The sequence below is a fragment of the Balaenoptera borealis genome, assembly GCF_965194805.1.
Source record: "Balaenoptera borealis genome assembly, chromosome: 21".
NCBI classification, from domain to species: domain Eukaryota; kingdom Metazoa; phylum Chordata; class Mammalia; order Artiodactyla; family Balaenopteridae; genus Balaenoptera; species Balaenoptera borealis.
In genome coordinates, this window is record NC_138880.1 from 4,633,643 (window position 1) to 4,657,619 (window position 23,977).

The 23,977-nt window shown below is 42.0% G+C and overlaps 1 protein-coding gene and 1 long non-coding RNA gene across 6 annotated transcripts in view; one reads left to right on the plus strand and one right to left on the minus strand.

Annotated features, from left to right (window-relative positions):
• The window catches only part of LOC309619482, a 360,633-nt gene that overhangs the window by 7,989 nt on the left and 328,667 nt on the right, over nt 1-23,977 (plus strand). The window contains exon 2 of the long non-coding RNA XR_014239003.1: nt 1,582-7,076. This is a non-coding gene — a long non-coding RNA (uncharacterized lncRNA). The remainder of the gene's footprint in view (nt 1-1,581; nt 7,077-23,977) is intronic.
• Nucleotides 5,674-22,738, minus strand: GOLGA7 (golgin A7). Of its 5 annotated transcripts, none has more exons than XM_082374672.1 (6): nt 22,639-22,738; nt 22,242-22,374; nt 17,374-17,526; nt 10,710-10,811; nt 9,507-9,569; nt 5,674-7,051 (listed from the first exon to the last, which is right to left on the minus strand). In XM_082374672.1, exons 2-5 carry the CDS (start codon nt 22,350-22,352, stop codon nt 9,522-9,524), a joined length of 414 nt encoding a protein of 137 aa, XP_082230798.1. In that variant the 5' UTR covers nt 22,353-22,374; nt 22,639-22,738; the 3' UTR covers nt 5,674-7,051; nt 9,507-9,521. The 5 variants fall into 5 exon arrangements, with proteins under 5 accessions (XP_082230798.1, XP_082230797.1, XP_082230801.1 ...); XM_082374671.1 differs by having other exon boundaries at nt 22,532-22,648; XM_082374675.1 differs by having other exon boundaries at nt 9,507-9,574; nt 22,532-22,648.

Consider the following 23,977-nt stretch of genomic DNA (forward strand, 5'->3'; position numbering starts at 1 on the left):
TTGGTCTGTCAGAGCTGATCTTGCTGTGAGCAGCTGTCATCCTGTGAGCTGCTAACTCACTAGAATCAATAAGATTTGGATGTGACCCATGGAGCTCTGTGAGGGATGAAATTACTTTGGACTTTTCCCTGTTGGTGGGGAAGTGAGATCATACATTTCCCAGTCACCCTCTTTGTTTCGTCTTAGACATGTTTACTTTAAGAGAGAAATTCAGCTTGACCCTGAACTTTACCCTTAGCTAGAGGCTGCTTCTAGGCTACAAGTTTAATTCATTTCTTTTAGAGGCCTACTCACATACCTATGAGCAGGAATAAGCTATTTGTCCATATTTTTCACTTTTTTTTTTTTTGGTATAAGTAGAGCTAGCAAGACTCAGAGGCTAGTGTCTCTTGACAATGAGACCAATGAGACCAACAGACCTGAACACTTGGAGGAATTACAAATAGAGACCTGAAGTCCTGGGGAGTGGGGTTGTGTGTGTGAGTGTGAGAGGTATTGTGTAAAATTATCAAAGCCCAACCTGATACTGGAGATGTTAACTGGTATGCATAATATTTAGGATATGGTCATTTATGTTGACAAATATATGTAGTTTAAAAATTTTTTTTGATCCTTTTCTTTTTTTAATTTCTTTTTTTGTTATTTAATTTTTATTTTATATTAGAGTCTAGTTGATTTACAATGTTGTGTGAATTTCAGGTGTACAGCAAAGTGATTCAGTTATACATGTACATATATCTATTCTTTTTCAGATTCTTTTCCCACATAGGTTATTACAGAGTATTAAGTATTACTCTTTTTGATTGAAGTATAGTTGATTTATAACATGTAACTGTTTTAGTAATAAACATTTTTTAGGCATTTGATGAAGTATGGAAAACAATAAGCCATTTAACATCACAAGTTCAATCTAGGCCCTGCACTCCTCTTTCTGACCCCATCCGTCTCCCCCTCCAGAGGTAACAACTGGTGTTCCTCACTCCCAGGCATGTTTACATAGTTTATCAAAAATAATATGATAATATAAAAATTGTGGGCTTCCCTGGTGGCGCAGTGGTTGAGAGTCTGCCTGCCAATGCAGGGGACACGGGTTCGAGCCCTGGTCTGGGAAGATCCCACATGCCGCGGAGCAACTGGGCCCGTGAGCCACAACTACTGAGCCTGCGCGTCTGGAGCCTGTGCTCCGCAACAAGAGAGGCCGCGATAGTGAGAGGCCCGCGCACCGCGATGAAGAGTGGCCCCCGCTCGCCGCAACTAGAGAAAGTCCTCGCACCGAAACGAAGACCCAACACAGCCAAAAATAAATAAATTAATTAATTAAAAAAAAAAAGGATGCCATTATTTGGAAAAAAAAAATTGTGTGGTGTGTGTGTACGTGAATCAGTTAGGATAACTCATGGAATGTAGTCATAAAGCAACTTTGTTTTTGTCCCTTTACATTATTTGTTGGGTATAGTTCTTCCCTGTCGATGGATGAAAACTGAGGAAGGTCCATGATTGCTCTTGTCACTGTTTGTTGGAAAAAAGAAGTCCCATGATCACAGTCCCAATTCAGTAATTAAAATGTTTTGTTATCATCAGAACCCCCCTGGAGAAGGGTGCCATACTGGGGCTTCGCATGGGCCTCCGATGGCCGCCCGGGCACTCAGCCGTGGCCGTGGGCAGATCGGCGGTGGAGAAGTCCACGTGGTTGAGCCACATGCGCCCCCCACCCCGCTGCCAGGACCATTTCACGCGGCCCCACGGAGCAAGCACCAGGGCCGTGGGAGGAGGCTGGCAGACAGCAAAGGGTTTTCCACTTCCGCGGTGAGAAGGAACCTTTGCAGAGGACGCTCTCCGATGGGCACTCATGTGGCGTGGATGTCGTCACACTCAGATCTGAACCTGCTCCGAGAGGTCCTCACCAGGTTCCCCTGCTCCTACGGGGCTGCGGGCTGACCCTCTGGCCACGCCCTGAATCTGTGCGCACACTCAGATCAGGCCCTGCGCATCCCTTCCACCGGCCGAAACTCCAGGAAGCCTGGACCGGGGAGCCAGAGTTGACGCTGTGCACAGGTCAGTTTTCCAGAATGTAGAGAAGACACCGAAGGAGAAAGGATCCGAGGGGCAAAGAGACTGTCCCGCCCACCGCACGTGAGCGTGCGTCCAGCTCTGCATTCTGTCCCATATAATGCGAGCCTATTCTTGCTCCAAAGCCACGCATATCAGCCCTAGGACTCGGCATGCCTGGCTAGTTGCAGGGCATGTCCCTTCACTTTCCCTAGAATCAGCAGGTCAAGTTCCATTAAAAAAAACCCCAAAAACCCTTATTGACACTTTGATTGTCAGGCCAATAAGTTCTTAAGTTCCTAATAAGCTTGTCTGTTAAGTGAACTGACTAGATTAAGTTTTACCCTGTGAGCCTTTTAAATGCCCCCAGTTTCAGAGGCATTTTTATTTTCTGCCTCTGCAGCTGCGTTTTATTCTGACACCACACATTTCCTTGATAAATAGAAAAATTGTATTCACTTCAAAATCCACATAGAACTTGGGAATAGAAAACAATGTACACAAGCAACTTTTTCTTTTCCGCAGAATTTTCTCAGTTTCTATCAGGGATCTGATTATTTTTAATGTATAGCTCTTGCTGGCAGGGGTTGGTAAAGTTTCTACTGTCAATATGATTGCTGTTGATAATTCCGGTTACTTAAAAAGATGATTTTTCCTATCCTCAGGTAGTCCCTCCATATCATTAGATATGAAGTGAGGATTTTTCTCTGCAGTATTAAGAATGCCCCAAACATCCTGTTAGGCCTTTCCTTTCTTGTTTAACTGAAGCACTCCTCATTTTAAAATTACACAGTAACATCTACAATTATGTTGATTTTCATAATCCTTCAAATATCTAAGAAACTAGGAATTGGACTAAATAAAACATTTGTAAATTGTACGAGATGCACAAAGATGTGCAAGAGTTGTGCACACCAATCCTTTAATTGGAAAGAAAAGGTCACAATACATCTAGGTTTCTGAGTCCTTGCATATCACAGAATCTGAACTCCTACAGTTATGCTGTTTGGCATTTATTTGGTTGTTCAAAGAAGACTAATTGCTAAAACATTGTGAATACAAGTTATGATGTTCATTTCCTGGCAATAAACTGGTCTGTGAAAATATGAAGTAACAGAATATAAACAGAAACATTAAGATTAAGAACAACAGATCTGTACTTCCCTGGTGGCGCAGTGGTTGAGAATCTGCCTGCCAATGCAGGGGACACGGGTTCGAGCCCCGGTCCGGGAAGATCCCACATGCCGTGGAGCCACTAAGCCCGTGCGCCACAACTACTGAGCCTGCGCTCCAGAGCCCGTGCGCCTAGAGCCCGTGCTCCACAACAGGAGAGGCCACCGCAATGAGAAGCCCACGCACCACAACAAAGAGTAGCCCCCGCTCGCCACAACTAGAGAAAGCCCGCGCACAGCAACGAAGACCCAACGTAGCCAAAAAAAAAAAAAAAAATTAAGTAAAAATAAATTGAAAAAAAAACAGAACAACAGATCTAGCAGCCAATGGACTGATTTTTAGCTGCCACCTCCCACCCCAACTGCCTTTAAAAAAAAAAAAAAAACTCTGTATGAGAAAAAGAAATTCTTCAAAGTGATTTATTAATCTGAAGATTAAAGATTTCACTAACAAGGTAAAAAGTGATAGCACAAAGTTAAATAAATTCTTAACAAGGTCCATAAATACTTATTACTCAGATACTATTTAAAAAATCTGAAAATTCTGCTGGCATAAATTTGTTTTAACTTGACAATGATACTTAACTGAAGATCTTTGGTTTTGTCCGATTTATAAAATTATTTCTTTTTGCAAGTTGGAGGCTTAAAAAATTTTAAAGTAGGCATTAAGTTCCTAGTTTCCTAGTTTTAGGCAGAATTTCTCAGAACTTCACATCTGCACCATTTAAGGTTTATGGGAAGAACTTAGGATACAATACAGAAGGGCCATAACCTTTATTTGATCACGTAATTCTGTTTACTCATTTTGCAGCAAAATACATGTACCACTGTCCTATCCTAGAACTTGGGTGGTCTAGAACCTACATTTTGGCATTCACCATTCATGGCAAATAAGATGTTAATCAGACATTTGCTATCCTCTACACATTTCCACGTTTCCAGTACTGCAGAGTACTTGTATAAAACCATTTACTTCAGCTCTTGTGGGAGGAATAAAATCCTTCACATTTTACACATCTGCAGATTAAAGTTGGTCATTGTGTAATGGTTATATTTATTGATGTTTATCCTCCACCGAGGCACAAACGATGAGGAGCACTTTGACCTATTTCAATTAGTATTTATACCATTGAGTAGCGGTATTTGCAAGCCTGTTTGATTCATTCTAGCTGCTAAATGAGCGACAAGCACATCCTTCATACAGTCTCTTGTAACTTTGTACAGAGAAGTCTAGTTAGTAAGGACTTCAATGAATACAAAGTGTCATTCACGCTTTATGAGGTCCTAGAAAACTTTGAAAAGTGGAAACTTTCTCAAAGTGAACGTTTATCAGGAGGTTCAAGAAGTTTAAAGAATTCAGGAGAAAAATACTTTAAAATGTTTTCTGGTTTTAACCACAGCTAGATTTAACACAACACACTGGCAAGGCCAATGACATACAGAATAACAAAAGGACAAAGTATGCGTAGGAGGCTTATTCGTTTTTTTCATTACCTATCTACTTCAGAAGTTTTGAATGCAATTCCTTTCCTTTCCCTGGGAATTCCTGATCCAGAGGAAAAAGGTCACTGAAATCCTCAAGAATAGTTACCTCTAGGCAAGTCCACTCTAATGGAGTTTAAGCCACAGATACTGCCTTTTAGAACAAGACTTTATAAGGGGAGTTTACCAGCCACTATCTTATCAAGCCAGCCAAACACCTTACTAATGAAGATGTAGTAAAGTAACTCTGTTAATGACCTGTCAACTTACATCTCGTGCATTTACACACTTCACAAATAGCTGAGTGCCAAGTGTACGTAGCACTGTGCGGGACGCTGGGACTTAGGGATGGATGCAGGGTGAAGGAGGAGTCACCCCTGCTCTCAGGGCATTCGAGGCGCTAGGTGGGGCGGCAAGGGGGAGGGCAGGGAAGTTTTGAAATCAAAGTCGGCATGAATACTCTGACTTCCTTTATACGAGACTGAAACAAACAACAAAACAAGGAACAAAGCCTGTCACTCTTGAGAAGCAACGACGCGGACCCAGGAACTAGGGCCAAGTGGAATATGGAAGGAATTTGTCGGAATATAGTCTCTATTTTATAAGCAGTTACTCTCTGCAAAGGCATTTCATTTAAAAAAACTGGAGTCATCAGATGATCCAAGATTGTCACAGCACTGGGATACTTTTTTCCTAATGAGACATTCCAATCTCTTATTTCTGTAACTGAATACATTTTGACTATTAGGGGCTATTTCTTGGTTTTTACCTATTTAGCTAACATGTCTGCACTTGAGATAAAGCATGTAAAAAACTGCAAAGTGTGACAAACTGTATAAATGTCAGACGTTTGTTTAAAAATACTAAGCTACACTGAACCAGGGATTCTTGTAGTATTGTCTATCTGCCAAATTTAATACCATATCACTTATCACTTTACCAAGTCACACCAAATATGACACAGAGACAATTTGTTTAAGAAAAGTTTTACTAATGTGTTAATATTTCAGCAAAGTTATTGCAACGGGTTTAAAAGGCAGACAGACACACTATTATAGGCTATAAAGTAACAAGTTTCATACAATTAAAATATTACATAGACCTATGGGATTTACTGAATAACTAACAGACCCATAAAAGAAATTAAATCTGAAAGGTTAAATCCAGTATTAGCACCTACAATATCTCTGAAAGTAAAACTTTTAACCGTTTCATTCTCTCCTAGTATATGTCCTTTCTCCCAAATACAGTGCTCTCAAACCCCAAAGATGAAGGGCACAGGAAGTCCCAATACTAAGAACACACAGCCGAAAAGAAGAACTAGAAACAGTGACCCAGACTTGAGAGTTTTAGTTGGAAATCACTTAACTTACTGAACTTGAACCAATCATAGTATTTCTGTGCACTGAATACTGTATATGAGGAAAGTCTAGGAATCATAAGGTTTGCCAGTAGGGATAGTTAAAAATTAGCAATATATAGTATTATTCCTATCAAATGTTTTTCTCTTAAGTTATAACAAAACTATAATTAAAATATTTATTAACACTTGCTCATTCAGGGACACAGCAGGGACATTTGTGTTTGATGGTTTAGCATCCACTTTATTGTGCTTACTTACTTTTATAAGGAAAAAGCAACACATACCACATCTTCCCAATGTTCAAGGTAATGCAGTATTAACAGAATTCTCAAAAAAAAAAACCCAAAAAACAAAAACCTGGAAATTGCATTAAATACTGCTTTAATCAGGAATTGCTACAATAAAACAAGTAACATTATACATTATTTTTCCAATGAGCTTCAGTTTGAGAAACTGAACAGCAGAACTTGATCTTTAAGCTCTGAGTCATGGCAAAACTGGTAATTCTCTGAAATCTGGGAGATGCATTAGCAAAACCAGACACAGCCCACCCTTCACCGAAGTCCTGGAGAAAAGCGTTTTATGAATTTGGGGGAGTACGACTGAGCACTGGCTAGTTTACGACTTGCTGAAGCCCAAGGAATGACGAGAACCACCGGCCCTGGTGGCAGGTGAGAAATAACCTGCGTTGGGCTCACCAACTGCATATTTTATTAATGGCTTTGAATAAAGAAAGTGAAATGCTTCATTGCGTTTTCTCAAAAACTAATCAAAAGATTACAGAGTCCTACACAATTTGGAGACACAAAGTGGATGCTGAGCGACTAGAGGTCACTCCAGGTGTGGAATTTTACAAAGTCAGTCCTTGGAGTGAATGGCACCGTGGCTCTGGCAGCAGATACGAAGGAATGATGCTCTGGAGAGGAGGTGGGGGACACTCTGCGGTCGGCCGGTGGACAGACGAGGGTCCCAGCTGGAGGTGGGCCTAGAGTTAGAGGCGAGAAGAAAAGGTTTTAGAAAGGGGTGCTAACTAACCTCCAAACACAGACTGATGGGAGCTCCTCGTACGTGGGCTACACTCCATGAAGCCAGGCGCTAGCTAATAAAATCCCTGGATCTGTACTACCTGCCGGAGTGAGCACACAGCTCGACGGTCTAGAGAGCCAAGGCTGTGCATTTCCATCTCTGACCAATCCTGTCAGGAGAGGTAGCACAGCACGGGGCAGGCGGCCAATCCGGGGCCTGCCCACCTCCATGACTGCCTGCCCTGTTTTTGGCCTTGCACAAGTAACTTAGGTTCTCTGTGCCTGAGTTTCCTCATCTGAAAAACAGGGATAACATTATCTACCTCACAGGAGTGTTGTGATAATTAAAATGAAGCATTTAGAAAAGTACAGGCACATGGAAGTGCCAACAAACGTTGGTTATTTTTATGATCACTTATTTATTGTGACAGAATAATGACATATTCTGTTTTTTGAGTAAAGAAGACAATCTTAATCCAAAGAGAGAAAACACCATCAGTCTACTTAATAATAAAGGTATTGAAAAAATTTAAATATTTTAAAAGGAGCAAAATATTTTGTTCAAAGCTCTTTTTTAAAAAAAAGGCCACCTCCATGATTTGTGTACTCTTCTGTTAAATCATCAATTTAATTCCCATATAATGCTTCAACCTGCAGACACCATGTAGACTTAAGAAAAATTATAGAACTGAATTCATTATTCTTATAGTTTTCCCCCTCCTCCAAGACCTCAGCCCACACAGGATCCTGGGTCTGAGGGACACATAGCTCGGAAAGCTAAACCGCACTGAACAAAAATATCTGCATTCACGAAATTACCACAAGTTCCTACTGTAAATCTCATTTGAAAATTTCACTGTTGTTGAATGTTGATAGATTGGTCTCTGGTGTGTAATTGCTCCAAACCCCTCACCACCTCAGAAAACCAGTGTATTGAGCAATAATCGCTGCAAAGTGAGCCATGATGACAAATGGATCGGGCAGAGTCAGTGCAGCTACAACCGATCAAACAAACTCATCCCAACGGCACGTCACAAATACCACATGTAGGGCTCCTGGTTGCTCGTTTGAGAATTACCAGTTTGGAAACTGCACGTGAGAAAGTGCATGAATAGGTAACACTAAGTGTTCCAAAACAAAGCCTCAGTAAAGAATAAAACACCGAGCAGAGGGCGTCATTATTTAGGTTTGTGGCTTGTAAGAATCTGTGTGACACATTCCCTAGAGCTAAAAGAAGGCAGCTTTGTAGGATTCAACAAATGGCACAGGAGCAGACAAAACGTACTTTTAAAAGGTAGTGAAAAAGAAAAGAAGGGGATAAATACTTAGAATAATCTGATCAACTCTTTCCTTTCTCCACGTCTCTGCTGCTGCACGTACTTAGAGGAAGTACGGTGTAAAAAATAGGGGTTTTATGGTCCATCAGATTTGGGTTCATGTCTCAATACCCATTAGCTGTGTGACTTGGAGAACATCGTTTAATATATTTGTACCTTGGTTTGCTTATCTGTAAAGTGGGGGAAATCCTCTGCAGAATCTTGTGAGAATTGGAAAACACCGTTTGTATAATAGCGGGCACATAGCAGGTACCCTCAAAACGGTAGCTACTATTATGACTGTTGCCCTGCGAAGGAAGTGGTCTGCTTTGGTAGAATCTGTTTCTGCGCGGCCTGTGAATTAGTGATGGATGCCTGCAGACAAAGTCAATCAGGCAAGCACAGCAGCAGAGCACTATTGGGAGGCAGAGCACATGACTGAACTTGGCAGAAACAGTGAAGTACAATGTTTTCGTCACTTAGAAGGCTGGGCTAAGGTACTGTGGCTTCCACGTGATACTTCCTATAGATTCCCATCAGTATTCACCAATTTGTTTCTCACTTGTTCTAGGTCATTATATGGATATATAAGAACATAAACATTCTAAAAAGAATGAAAATTTATGGTTCTACCCACTAGAGGTAAGTGTTCTTCTAAAGGGCTATGAAGCCACTTAAATAAATGAAATAGTCAGAATCTCCCTACCCCACTCTGAAATGTTTCTTTGGTTATTAAAGCCATTTGTCACTTAGGCAGGGAAATCTCTGAACTGATTCTTATATGCAAGACCCATCTATTAAAATGTCTAGGATAGTTCTGAAATATTAAAATAAAATAAGATGCCTCCCCCACCAAAAAAACCTCTCAAAACCCCCAAAACAAAGTAACAACAAAACCAGTCTGAAAACAATACAGGGGGAAGAAAAAAAATCAGGATTAAATTCTCTATCACTTGGGTTATAGAATTTGGGTTAAATACACATTTTAAATATCAAGCCAGTACAGAGAATAAGCCACTACTTATGGTGCAGGGAAGAAAATACATGCATCCTACAAAATTACAAAAATTGCACATAAATCATATAATTTCATTTTTACCTTTAATCCTACGGTTTATCTTCCACTGCTCATGCCTCTGTCTTCATAAATAGTAATTTCAATCTAAGCAGCATGGCTGTTAAGAAAACACACTAGAGAACAGAACACAGAAAAAGGGACCACGGCGAGATGATAGGTACGATCTGTGCAGACTTGTCTTTATTTATTTTAAATTATTACTTAATTTAAAATTCTTATTTAAATAATTAAAAATAATTAAATTATTTAAATAATTAAAAATTAAATTATTTGCTTTATTTTGAATTATTAAAATTTTCTCCTGCTTGAGTTAAACACGATGTTTTCTACACCCTGCTAAAAATTTACGAACTGTAATTGCTTGTAGTATACCACATGTAGCTCCTCCCCAAACACTGATTATTCAATAAAAAAAAAAAAAAATCTGAAAAAGGATGCTTTATTGTAGAACTAAGGGGGGGCTCTTAACTGAGCATCCATGGAGGTAATGAAGTCAGGGGTTCAAAATGCCCTGAAATTATGTGCAAACTTTTTCTTGGGAGAGGGCTCACAACGTCTAAAAGTTTAAGAACCATTGCTGCTGAGTATAATAAAACTGTTGAAATTATTATCAGCCGGAAGGCCTGGGGTTATCTGACCTAGGTTTTAAAAAAAATTTATTTTACCCAGTTATTTATTTTACTCCCATTATCAAGCTAAATTAGTTTTTTTGCAATTTTATTTATGAAATTCACTTCGTGATTTTCAAAGCTTGCTGCCTCTAAAAATAGGCGCAGTATGTCAAAGGTAATGAAATGATACATCTGGCAGCTGTGGCTGATTTCAATGAGCCAGATGAACCCACGGATCTGTGATTCATCTGGACAACCTTGCTGCACATTAGGAGTTCATGCATTTCAAAGGGGGCTTTGGGTCCAGCCTCTGCAGCTGAAATGCATGACTCACACCACTCCCATTATTACTACAAGATGCCACAGAGCCACCAAGATGACGGCAACCCGAGCACTACACAACGCACAGAGACCAGCGTGATACAGAGGAAGGAGAGGCGTGCGTCAAGGGCTGGAGCTGGGGGGCTCACGGCGGGTGTGCCTTCTCACAGAAGAGTCCTAGGGCAAGTACGGCAGAAGGGAGTTAAATTCTCTCCGGCCGCTGCTTCACAGGACCAATCAAAAGGTTCTGTTTACAGATATTGAGACCTCGTGATCTAGGCTGAAAAGATACAACTCGAAGTCCTCTCTCGATGGGATCTGTCAGGAGGAGGCCTTGGGGAGCATAGATCTTCTCATTCTGCTCTTGAATGTATTTGGAGACTTTCTTCAGAACCTGACAAAAAGAACCACCACAGCTTTTTATAAACTTCATCAGATTTCCCTGTGAAGCATCAGCTGGACCTCAAAATATTCAGGCAGTGGAATTAGTTTTCAAAGCAAGAATGGGTGTTCACGTGGAGGGACGGCTCTGACTACGTGGCTAAGGCCACGGGGCTCCCGACACCGCCGACCCCCAGTCCCGAGCACCGTCCACGCGGTCCAAGTGCCACCGCAGATGCGGCCTCACGGCGGCACAAGAGCCACGCCCTCCCCCTCCCCTCCCGGTCACCTTCATCCTGGTTGCGGAGAAATACAAGGTGACTATACACACGAGGGTTAGTATGCTTTCCCCTTCCCTACTTGTGAAGTGCGCATCATGTGACCTCTTCTGATATCAAGGACAGCTCTTGGCCTTCTCCTTAATACTTAAGAACTGCTTCTCGGGACTTCCCTAGAGGTCCAGTGGTTAGGACTCGGCGCTTTCACCGCTGAGGGCCCAGGTTCAATGCCTGGTTGGGGAGCTAAGATCCCACAAGCTGCGTGGCGCAACCAAAAAAAAAAAAAGAGAGAAAAAAGGAAAAAAAAGAGAACTTCTTCTCTCCTTTGTACATTTTCATCAAATTTTTTTTTTAAGGCTTTTTTATTATTTATTTATTTATTTATGGCTGTGTTGGGTCTTCGTTTCTGTGCAAGGGCTTTCTCTAGTTGCGGCGAGCGGGGGCCACTCTTCATCGCGGTGCGCGGGCCTCTCACTATCGCGGCCTCTCTTGTTGCGGAGCACAGGCTCCAGACCCGCAGGCTCAGTAACTGTGGCTCACGGGCCTAGTTGCTCCGCGGCATGTGAGATCTTCCCAGACCAGGGCTCGACCCCGTGTCCCCTGCATTGGCAGGCAGATTCTCAACCACTGCGCGCCACCAGGGAAGCCCCCATTTTCATCAATTTTAACTAATGATACAAGGTAGGCCTACAACAAAGGGAGCCCAGTGAGTCTAAAACTGGAAAGTTTATTCCCTTTACCAAGCATGCGCGTGCTGGCTGCCACGGAGGTTCTGATGACAAGTGTCTTATATCATTTCCAGGCCTGCATGGGGCGCTGCTCTGTAGCTTGCTCTTGTGCCCTAGATGGGAACCTCAACCTCACTAAACCTTGTAAGTTTAGTATTAAGGTTGTAAAAGTCAAAGCAAATGTAGACAAAAACCAGATAGGATACAAAGGAACTTCTGGAAATTGCCAAATCTCCAGCTTTAATAAGGGCAATTCTGAAACAGATAACCTAGAAGAAAATAAATTTTAATAGCTATATACAAAATCAAAGAGTTACATGTTTTATTTCAGATTCAAAGTCATTATAATCCTTTTCTGGCTCTAATCTTCAAAGAGGCTTTGATCCAATTCTTTAATTACTATATGTTTTCTTAAATTCACACTACCAGAATATGATAAAGTCACAGATAAATGTGATCACAACATAAAGGGAAAAAAGAACTGTATGAAAATGAAGTTGGAAATTAAGAAATGATTTATGTGTGGGTCTATAATATACCAGGCCAAACTAACAAATTAGGATGTTAAAATTTAGGTGCTTTGGTATAAGTTGATTTAGAATTTAAAACTCTATGTGGTCTGTATAATGAATTTTCTCATTGAAGGAAAATAAATAGTTTATTCAGGTTACATCTTTGGGGAATAATACAATCTAACGTTTTACACTTTTAAAAAAAGAGCGTGATATTATTAAAAGAGCAATCTGCAGGGTTATGAAGTAATTTAAGAATACTATTTCTAAAGAAAAGAGCTTTTCACCTAATTATCTGAAGTACATATGTCATTCTCCTATTTTCAACTCTCAAAGAATGTGAGCGGTGCTCGGTCTTTATGGGCGCTATCTTTCTATCAGCGTTTGTCAATCATGCTAAAATGTCAGGGGGAAGGAAGTAGCCCATGAAGATGCCCAACTCAGGACCCTCCATCTTCTCTCCAATTTCCTTCTCAGCTCACCTGCCAGAGGTGGAAACTGGACAGCCAGTCTCCCCTCACCCCAGTCCATTTATACTCGGGGGGACACTCAGAAAAATGCCTGCATGGCTGGTTTCAAAGAAAGAATTCCTTCAGAACAGCTTTCCTCCCTGTCTCCTTGGGTACAGGTTACTAGCAAAGAAACAGCATTCCTTTACGCGATTCAAGCAGAACTGTGTCATGCAAGGTTTTTATTTAAACTTTAATAACATTCATGGGCACTTGGGTATCAGTTCAGAAAGAAAACAATTAGTTTTCTTTTTGTATAAGTTCCAAATCCTCTTACGGTATTGTGGTGAAGGCAGCATTGTCCTAACCAAGATGCTTTTAAACTCTTAGTGTCATTAGCGATAGGAAAGCATTAATATGAGTCAACTCATACCTCATCCCAGACAGGACAAAGCAGCATTCTCACCCCCAAGAAACCTTATGTTGACATATTACTCATACTTTATTATTTTTGGTAAATCAATGTTAAAACAAACTATAATACTGAACAAAATTATCTCTGTTATCTTCAAACACTCAATAAAACCTCAATTTATATAATATTTACAAAGCTAAACACTCAAACCTCAGGAAAGACTATTATCCTCCCTGAGAATACTAAACCGGAGAAAGCCTACCAGACCCTCAAAGAAAGATATCCTACATGAGGCTGAGTGAGAGCACCAGGATTTCAGTATTTTCAGAAAGATCTAAGCTCCTCTGACTGTGCTCCGTTCAGATCACAGCCCATGGGCAGGAGGGATGTCTTCTGGATGATGAACACAGCAGACGGCTCCTGAGAGGAGAACCTTCCACAAGCCCATTTGTTCCCTGATCATAATGGGCAGCAACAGAGAGGAATAACACTGAAGCCTTTATCTTCATTTTAAATCAATGAATAGCACATTATAGGAAAAAAAAATGCATGATTGTTCTAGTGGGTTTTAAAAGGCCTATTTACAATTTTCAAAAGTTTAACCCACGTGACTAGTGTAAGCACAATTATATTTGGCTTACTGTTTGTAGATTAGAAGTTTTAGTGTTTAAAACAATAAAGGCTACTAAATGACTCAATCCTGTCCTTTCATAAAGTAGAAAATAACAGCACAGAAATTCCTAAGGGACAAACTGGAGAGAGGGAGTGGCTGGGTATCAAAAATACAGATACATGTTTAAAATGTTTTCTTTTAAAAGTACAGGTACATTGTATCTTAATTATGACCATTCCAGTTATTTACTTTGCATGATCTAGTTATTCCTGTCGTTTCTAAAATAAAATCATGTATTTATAAAAAGTGACCATGCCTTTAATTTTGGTTTCTTGACTAATTTTACTTGGTTTTTACTTGTGTTATTAATACTTACTCTGTAAAAAGAAAGAGACCTTAACTAGACTTATAAAGTAGTACCTTATATGTTACCTATGAACGCAAGTCCATTATATTTCTGACACTGAGAACTTCCTTCCAAGATTAATAATCAAAAAGATTTTAACTAAGGGTTGCTAAATGTTTTAGTAGATAAATAAACTAGCAGCTGCTAAAAAAGATTACTTATACACTTGAAATAAAAAAAAACTGAACATGTAAGTTCACAAATATCTGATTAAAACATACACATATATATATATATATATATATATACACTAACTTAATTTTTAAATCTATCTTAAGAAAACTTTATTAAGCATCTACCACATATAAGGCAATTTACTAATTCTAAGACCCATTTTTTTTTTTAGATTTACCTTTTTTTAAAATTGAAGTATAGCTGATTTACAGTGTTGTGTTAATTACTGCTGTACAGCAAATTGATTCAGTTATACATGTATATACATTCTTTTTCATATTCTTTTCCACTATGGTTTATCACAGGATACTGAATATAGTTCCCTGTGCTGTACAGTAGGATCTTGTTGTTTATCCATTCTCTACGTAATAGCTTACATCTGCTAACCCCAACCTCCCACTCCATCCCTCCCCCAGCCCCCTCCCCCTTGGCAAACACCAGTCTAAGACCCATTTTATGGTTGAGAGAACTCAGACTTGGAGAGATTAACTTGTCCATGATCTCATCATTAGTAAATCACTTGGCTGGCACCCAATTACCAATTTCTTTTTACAACTGAGGTCAGAAGCAGGTACCTGTATCTATTGTAGCAACTGCACACAAATAAACAAAAGTTAATTAAAATCTCATCAACAAATTTAAAAGCTATAGTGAAATGAGAATTCAAGCATCTAATACTCCACTAAGCATGAATAAAATACTCTGGAGGATGTATTTCTACCTTAAATTGACAATATTACACACGTCTTTAATGGCCACCCGGGATGACTGTTTTTACCCACCGCGCTCAGTGGCTCCTCAGGGGGTCCAGGCTCCACCACCAGCGCATCGCCTGAATTTGTTCACCTCCTTCCGTCCCTGCTGCTCTGCTCCCCGTCCAAGCTATCATCTTCCCTCTCTTGCCTGGACTTGTAGGGAGCGTCTTACTTCCACTTTTATACCTTTCCCCCCCAGAGCCAAGGAATCTCTTTAAAATGAAAATCTAGTCCTATTATTACTCCTGCTTAAAACCTTTGAGTGGTTCCTCCTTGCAGGGAAATAAAATCTAAGCCTCTTTCCACGGAGCACACACTCCGGGAGGATGCAGGTCCCCTCACCTCTCGGGTCGCCTCCGCCCTCCTCTCCCCACGCCGCGCTCCGCATGGGGGACGCCCGATGTTCTGCATACACTCATCCCTCCGCCTGAAGGGCCCTGGGCTTCCCATCCTTCACGCGGCAGCTTAATGTTACCATCTCAGAGGCCCTTTCTGACCACATGATCTAAATTAGGTCCTTCCTGTATTTTCTATCCTAAGGAAGTTGGTTTTTTTCAAGGCATTTATCACGACTTACAATTCTGTGGGTTTTGTTTCCTTATTATCAGTTTTTACCACTGAGTTATAAACTCCATGACATCAGCAACCATGTCTGCCCTGTTCAGTAATACCCCCTGCACAGTACTTAGCACATGGTAGGTGTTCAATAAATATTTATCGAATGAATGAAATCCCTGTCCCTTCACTCACCAAATGTATTATTACAGAGAAGCTGGTAAGACAGAACAGACTGAAAGCCGATACTGATCCTCTGTAACTTCTGATGTGGAATGTTAAGCAGGAATGAGAGTGTGCGACATGGAGAAGGATATAAACTACTCTTCTTCAGTGTTCCCTTTTAGTAACACCAGGGGAATTCGTGTCAGGATGCTAAGGAAGAATACAGCATCATTTTCAGCCGACAGCTCAAAATATTTTAGCTGCAACTGTATCTGCTCTCCACCACATGGAGTGCAAGACAGTCACAGGGAAACTTCTATAAGGTGGGTATAATATAGATCTCCTTACAGCCTTTCGTTTTCTAATCATGGTCAGAATTTAATTATCTATTTGGCGTTTACTGTGATTAACGTAAATTCATTCACTTAACACACAGTAAATGAGTGCCTCATCTACCCAAAGTATGGTGCTAGGCCTGAAGAGGGATACACTGTCCTTGACCTCAAGAAAAAGACATACTTGAAGGGCAAACAAGACAAGAATATAAACGGCTACGTTCTTAAGTAGAGAGTGCTAAGTGCCAGAAAACAGATATGAGTAAAGCATTGGGGGATACAGAGGAGAGAACGAATTCCGATTACAGGGCTAGATAAAAAGTTAGCTGAAAGTGGGACTGAGGGACTGGTGGGATTCGGACACGGGAAGAACGGCACTTCAGGTGGAGGAAAACCTCGGAGTTTTTGCGTGGTTGGCAGAAAGACAAAGTGAGGAAGGGGCACGGGACAGAGCTGGAAAGGTGAGCTGGAGGTGGGCTCGAGAAGGGCCTGAAATGGAACTCACTTTGCAGGAGTGGCAGGGGAGGCACGGCTGTGTTTTACGACACAGCAGCTGTTTGGAAATGGAAAAGAAGGGAAGGAGAGAGGCTCCGGAGACTGTGGCACTGGTCTAGGAGAAAGGTCATAAGGGCACAAATCAGGGTGGTGGCAGAAGTCATAAAGTTAGTGAATGGGAAAATGGAAGCTATTTCAGTCTGACAACTGACAAATTTTCCCCCTCTAGCCCTCCACCTAAAGATGGTCCTGAAAAAGACAGGATGCTACTGAACGAAATGGGGAGGTGTGAGGCTTGACTTCTGGACATATAAGTTGAGAAGCCAGCAATACTGGGCCCAGCAGACAGTTGAAAGAGAAGACAAGAACTCAGGGGGGAGGATAAGATGGAGGATAGAAATTTGGGGAAATAAAGCAAAGGCTTCTCAGAAGGCTAGGCAGAATGAGAACATGGATTTTCTACATCCTCCTTAAGTGTAAGCCGATTTGAATATTAACAAGGCAACCTGTTTCTGAAAGACTCAGGATTCTTTTCTATGTGTCTGGTCATAGAAGCAACAATAAAATCTGAACTATTATTATTATGACTGTCCCTTTAAGTTTTACTGCAATTGTCACCCTGTAAACATAAACCTGTAATAAACCCACCTTCTTTATGATTTTAAGAGATTGTGTGAAAACAGAGGTAGGCTTACCTTCTCGTAGTGAGTTTCCATGCACAAGAAGATGGTGTACGCTGTTAGACAAGCCAGGCAGCCTTCAAGATAGGACTGGCCCCCGAGCTTCTCTGCTTCAGCATAAAGGTTATTTAGAGTTCGAACTGTTTCTTCAAATTGTTGCCTATCAATCTGTACGGAAAAAAGAATTTAAAAATAAGTTTTGGAAAAAAAGACGAGCACCTCACTCCTGCTTGCTATCACTAATTTAGGTTGCTGTTTTGTCAACATTCTTATCTAACTGTCCGCAAACAAATTTTTAGGTGATTAAATCTGGACGTAAGTTACTGAAACTGGTTAGTGTTTGTTTAATTTTATCCTTCTTATGGACACTGGATATCATCAAGGCTCAAAATGGTGTCTCTTTATCCTCTATACTGAATCACAGGTAACTTAATTAAATTATACAATCTTTCCATCTTTCCATTCTCTCATATTCACATTTATGGAGCACCTACCATCAGATATCATGATAGGCCTTAGAGAAAAATGACTAAGACACTTCCTAGTCCTCAAGGCATTTACAGTCACGAGCATAACCGATATGTAACAATAAAAACAAAGTAAGTCAACAGAATACTGTAATTGAGGCATGTATAAAGTATGGTGGGGGAACAAACGGAGGGGTGCATTCTCTTTAACTGGAAAGAGTAGGTAATCTTAAATCAAGTCCCTAAATGCTGGAATCTACTTAGGCAAAAAAGGGAAGGACATTTTCAGCAGATCAAAAGGTGCAAACTGTATTATTTCCTCATTTCCCATCTCTTTTAAAGTAACTATTTGGTTACTAAAAGCTGACACCGAACCAGGCAAAATCTCAAACTACTACACAACTCTTCACACCACGGGTTCCTATTACCCTTTTCTAGTCAGTGACACCATGTACACTAATACTACTACTGTATTCCCTTTTCACTCTCATCATCTGCTTTCACTTTCTTCTTCCAATAGCACATGACTTTCTTCTTTTAACAGTTCATCGATTTCAAATCTCAATACTTTGCCCTAGGAATTTCAAGTCCCATTAGTTGAGTATTTCACCCAATTGTAGCATTCTTGGTAGGTAACAAAGCACAACTTATCTGTCTTTATTCTCCGCTTTCTCTCACACAATATCTCCCTTATTCCTAAAACTAATAACTACTTATATATGAATTCTCTCTTTTATGAAGACTTTACATAGAAATAGACTCAGAAAGAAACTCAAAGAACCTCAATATACAGTTTGAGACAAAACGTTCCCAAGAACATAATTCTCTGTTAACATACAGAATACATCTGATGATTTATGACCATCACCCTTAAGCTACTGAAACCCTTTAGGTGCGAGGCAGCTGTTTTGTCCTTCATGTGGAAAACTGTGAGGACTCAATGAGCCAAAGGCATGAAAACTTTAAAGCGGTGGTGGCTCGACCTGTTTTTTTTAAAAGGAGCTACTTTTAACTTTCCAGAACATGAGTGTTTCTGACCGGGGCTGGGCGGGTGGAGACGGTGCTGAGAGCCAGGGTAGCGTCCCTTCACTGAGCCTCCACTTGAAGAGGTGCTGTGTTATGAACGGTCACCCAGGCAACCTGTCACCATTCCCAGAAAACAGACTGAGGAGAACAACTCAGTGTACAAGTATTAATGGTAAATTGTTATCTCCACCTGGTTTTGCCTAAGTTAATGCCTTCAGTTTGTCCATCAGTAAAAGCACAAAGGTCCAGATAATTTCAAACACTCGCATTTGATTTACTACGATGTTATGATCTGAGAAAGAAAGTTCTTTCAATTATTTACGTTTCTTTGGACAGAATGATTCAAAACTAGGGAATCAACCCAGAAACATTTTATTTCTTTCAGATCAGAATTACTGATCCTACCAGAAACACTAATTCTTAAAAGTTATTCCAAGATTGCAATGCTTTATAGGTTGGAGGCAAATCATAGATCATTAAAAAAAAAAAAAAAAAATCCAAGGTGAAGAATTTTTTTTTAAAAAGTTTAATTGAAAAAAAGGCGGGGGCAGGGGGGAATTCCCTGGTGGTCCAGCGGTTAGGACTCCACGCTTTCACCGCCGAGGGCGCAGGTTCAGTCCCTGAAGATCCTGCAAGCCTCGCACCTCGGCCAAAAAAAAAAAAAAAAGAATAAAAAGGGAAAAAGCATGATGGGCAGCAGTAAGGGCAAGGATACACTTACTACGAAGGGCTCTACAGAGCAGGTGTGGGCCTTGTTCTCATGCCCTTCAGGCACCACGAAGCATGGCTGTCAATGTTCACACCTCGGTACCTGCACGCTAATATAGCAGCTACATCGACATTTGGAGATATGTCAAGCTGGAGCTAAATGCAAATTTGGACCAATAAACACCGGAAGCCAGAATAGAAATAGGAAATCAGGCTAGTCTTCCCAGAATTTTTGTTTCTTGTTGAACTACCTGTCAAAGAATGGGGCTGAAGCTTAAAGAAACTGCAAGTCAAAGGTAATTTCTACTGACCGGATATAGAGACATATTTTTAAAGGGATGCAGGGAAACAAATGCCTCAATTATAGTTCACTCACTTCTCTGCTGCCCAGGCCAAGGGTGCCTAAGATGTCTGTATTTTTGCTAAAGTGAGAATCGAGCTTTCTTTAAAGAACTGTCCTGGCAACAAAGCACTTACACATCAAAGTATTAAGTTCTCACAGGCAGTGAGCAAGTAAACTTACTAACAGACAGAACTTGTCCTCACTCACAAATTAAAGGGTACAAATGTGTGTGTTTAATGCTTTAAAGTCATACAAAACATTTGCATGTTTATTTCTTCCTCTATTAAGTGGCCAAGTGCAATGTTCTCACAAAGGGAAAATCAGCCCCAGAGGCAGAGCAATCAGTACAATTTTTAGGGTAAGTAGTAAAAAAACAAAGAAAGAAACTTTCAATTTTCCATCAAACAAAGCAAGGAAAATTTAAACCTGTAATTTAAATTTAATCTCGACACATTAAAAAAAAAAAAATCAAAGCTTTCCCAAGCAGTTTAAAGTATAAGCTAGTGTTTTAACCCAAACATTAAAAAAAAAAGAAAATTCAAGGGCACAATTGAAAAGCACCAAATAACATCCCATATAGTACTCAGAATCACAAGCAGTTCTGGGCTACATGAAGTCAAAGAAGTAAAAGGACTCCAGAATTTAGAGGCAGCAATTTCCTGTAACAGTCAGTGAAGTTCTGTGACTACACTGTTTCTGTACTCAGACTATAAAATAAAGGCTCCACCACACACAGAGTGGAAGGCTCATGTCTGATTCTACATACATATATTTGGCTCAATTATGAGTGGGAAGTTTGACTTTTAAAACTTTTAAACAAAGGCATCATGTGACATCCAAATAAGTGTGGTGCAAAAGAGTTGTTTACACTGATTTGAAAGTACATAAATAGTATTAAGTCAGAGTTTCCGTGTAAGAGGCTTAAAAGTAAAACATTTGATCCATTTCATCTAAGTCCTAAAATGTAAACCATGTTAATTGTGATGTCAAATTATTTTTAAAAAACAACATTCAGTAGCTCTAACCAAGAGGCAACACGCTCAAATTTCTATCTTCGCAAACCACTGTGGAAACGTCCAGCTAGTGTCAGGCTGGGTTACCTCATAACGTGGTGACAACAAACTGCAGCATTTATAGGGCATTTCACAAACAAACTAGTCTACAAATCATTTTTATAAGGCGTGTTGAATCTTTAATTTGCATTTAAAGAAACATACTTGGGCCACTAACCTGCCGAAGGTTATACATCAAGCCAAAGGACACTGTAATTGATCACTGTTGATTTTACAACCTTGGCAATCAGGTAGGACAACCCACCTCCTCACAAGCCAATTTTAAATGACTGCTACGCAGTGCTCCAGTACTCATCAACACCTACTTACTCCAAAGCCAGCACTTCTTAGCTCCACACCCATGCCCAATGACCTCTCAGTCCCGCACCCACCCCTGTCAAAGAGGAAAGAGCCACAAAACCTGCTCCCATCTAACCAGAAACTGACCTCTGAATAGGAAACACACAGCTTTATCTTACAAAGCTCAAGACCAAACAGTCTGTCTTTGGGTGTGTGAACACGTGTGGGCACAAAAAAACACACATACTCACATATGCTCACGTCGCTGTACCTTTAAAGTAAGATACAATGATCATTACCATTATTTTTCCTAAGTCTGAAGAAAGGGGAAGCACATCCCTTTTTGCATGCAAGGCTGCCCAAAGGACCCACATCCTGATGACAATTGTGACCTGTAAGGCAACACAGTACAGGCGGCTCCCAGCTATCAGAACTGCGAGGGACAAGTTGAGGGCCTCGTTCTGAGGTATCTCCCTGCCCAGGCCCATCCAATGCTCTGCGTTTTCCAGGTTCAAGGCCTGTCTGCACTGCCTAGCACAGCCCTTAATAATAAACCCTTCCTGCCGAGCAGTGCGGCCAGCACTGTGGCCACAAACGCCAGTCACGAAAATAATGATATTTATTTCCCTTGCGTGGTGAAGTTGGAGGATGCAGCTTACAACACGCTGAGGTAGGTGGCCTGGAGCGCGAGGAATTAGTTCCTCATCACTGTGGTCAATGACCCGGGGTGGGGTGGGGACGGCAGGGGAAGACGGCGGTGCACACATCAGGGCCCTGGGCACCATAGAGCTCCACCAGATCGTCAGACCCGGGGGCTTGGCCTTATTCCTTCTCCTCCAAACACCAGGTCTTGCTTAGCGATCCTCTTCGCACATCCCCGGCCCAGGCCGCTTCTGTGCCTGCTCCTCCCAGACCCGCACTCCCTGCCGCCCCGGGGGAGGCTCCCGGGCTCGCCCCAGAGCAGGTGCGGGGAGCCCGGCTGCATACCCGGTTCTCCAGCTCCGCGGGGAACTTGGTCTGGAACTGGCAGCGGGTGCCACTGCTGTAGTCTCGCTGAATGAAAACCTTCCCGGACACTGGCGCCTGCTGCGGCCTCATGGCGAAGACAGCACGGGCCGCGCTGCGGGTTCGGGGGACACCAACCACGGTCAGATATCCGGCCTGGACCCAGGACTCCAGCCCGCCAGCCCCGCAGACCCACCCACCGCCCAAAGCAGCCCAAGGCCTCGCCGCCCCACTCCCCTTCACCCATGCTTTCACCGCGGGCCTTCGGCTACCTTCCGGGCCAGGCCCCGCGCCCCCCAGAGCCCGGTTCGGCCCGGGAAACACGAACCCGCCTCCGCTACCCTCCAGCGGCTGTCGCACCGCCTACGCCGTCACTTACGTCCTGCTGCAAAAGGCCTCTTTCCTCGCCCCTCAACTCGGCCTCCTACCTCGAGCCTAGGACCCACCCACTCCTCCGGCCGTAAAGCGATCCTGCCGAGGCTGCGCGCTGCGGTGCGGGGGCGGGCACCGTGGGCGGGGCCAGGGCCGACTCCGTCCCCCACCTAGCAGGGAGGAGTCCATCCGGAAGGAAAAGGCCGGGCGGGGCCGCAGGGCGGGGCCGGAGGGCGGGGCTGCAGGACCCAGGGGGGGCGGGGTTGCGGGGCGGGGCGACGGGGAGAACGGTGGAGACCGAGTTCATCTGAGGGTGCAAAAGGTTCGAGACTCGGGATTTCCCCGGTGTGTCATTTCCCTGGTGTGTCATTTCCTCGTTCATCATGGCGACATAGTTTCTGATCACCGATTGTAAGGGTTTATTTTCACTCTTGATTGGAAGTCTCAGTTTACACGTGGGACACCACCCAACTCTACAAAACAACTGCTCACACAGATTTACAAATGGAAAGCAGGCTTGGCAGGGGACGATCGGTTTGGCAAGGGGCGGGGGGAGGAAGGGCGGAGGGAGAAGCTGTATGGGCTTCATTGTCAAGCATCCCTCCTTAAACTTTCCTGGAGGTGTTGTCTTTCCTTCTACCCCAAAGATTTTCATCCAGCAGTCCAGCCTCCACCCCTCCTGAGAGGCTTGCCAAGGACCCTTACCCCCCGACCCCGACCCCCAGCTCGGCGTACCTTTGCAAGGCAGCCACGAAAGCCCTTTATCTGGTGTGCCTGGCTGATACAGTATTCCACCTTTGTTTTGCTTTCCCAGGTTTCAGTTACCTCCGCCCCCACCCCCAGTCAACCTCAGTCTGAAAATATTAAATGGAAAATTCCAGAAATAAACAATTCATGTTTTAAGTTGTGTGCCTATTCTGAGTAGCGTGATGGAATGTCTTGCTTTTGGCTCCATCCCTTTGGTATCCCCAATCATCCATGTCCACTCCTGACGTCCCATCATTGACATCATCATGATCCAGGATCTCCCGAAGCAGATGCTCCTCTCTGACCTATTATCAGAAGGTCAATAGCAGCCTAACGCTGTCATTCACCTTACATCATCTCATCGCGTAGGCGTTTTATCATCTCACATTATCACAAGACGAAGGGTGAGTAAAGTACAATAAGATATTCTGAGAGAGATCACATTCACATCTTTCATTACAATATATTGTTATAATTGTTCTATTTTGTTATTAGTTATTGTTGTTAGTCTCTTACTGAGCCTAATTTATAAACTAAAATTTATCATAGGTATGTATATGTAGGAAAAAAAAGTATATATAGGGTTTGGTACTATCTTC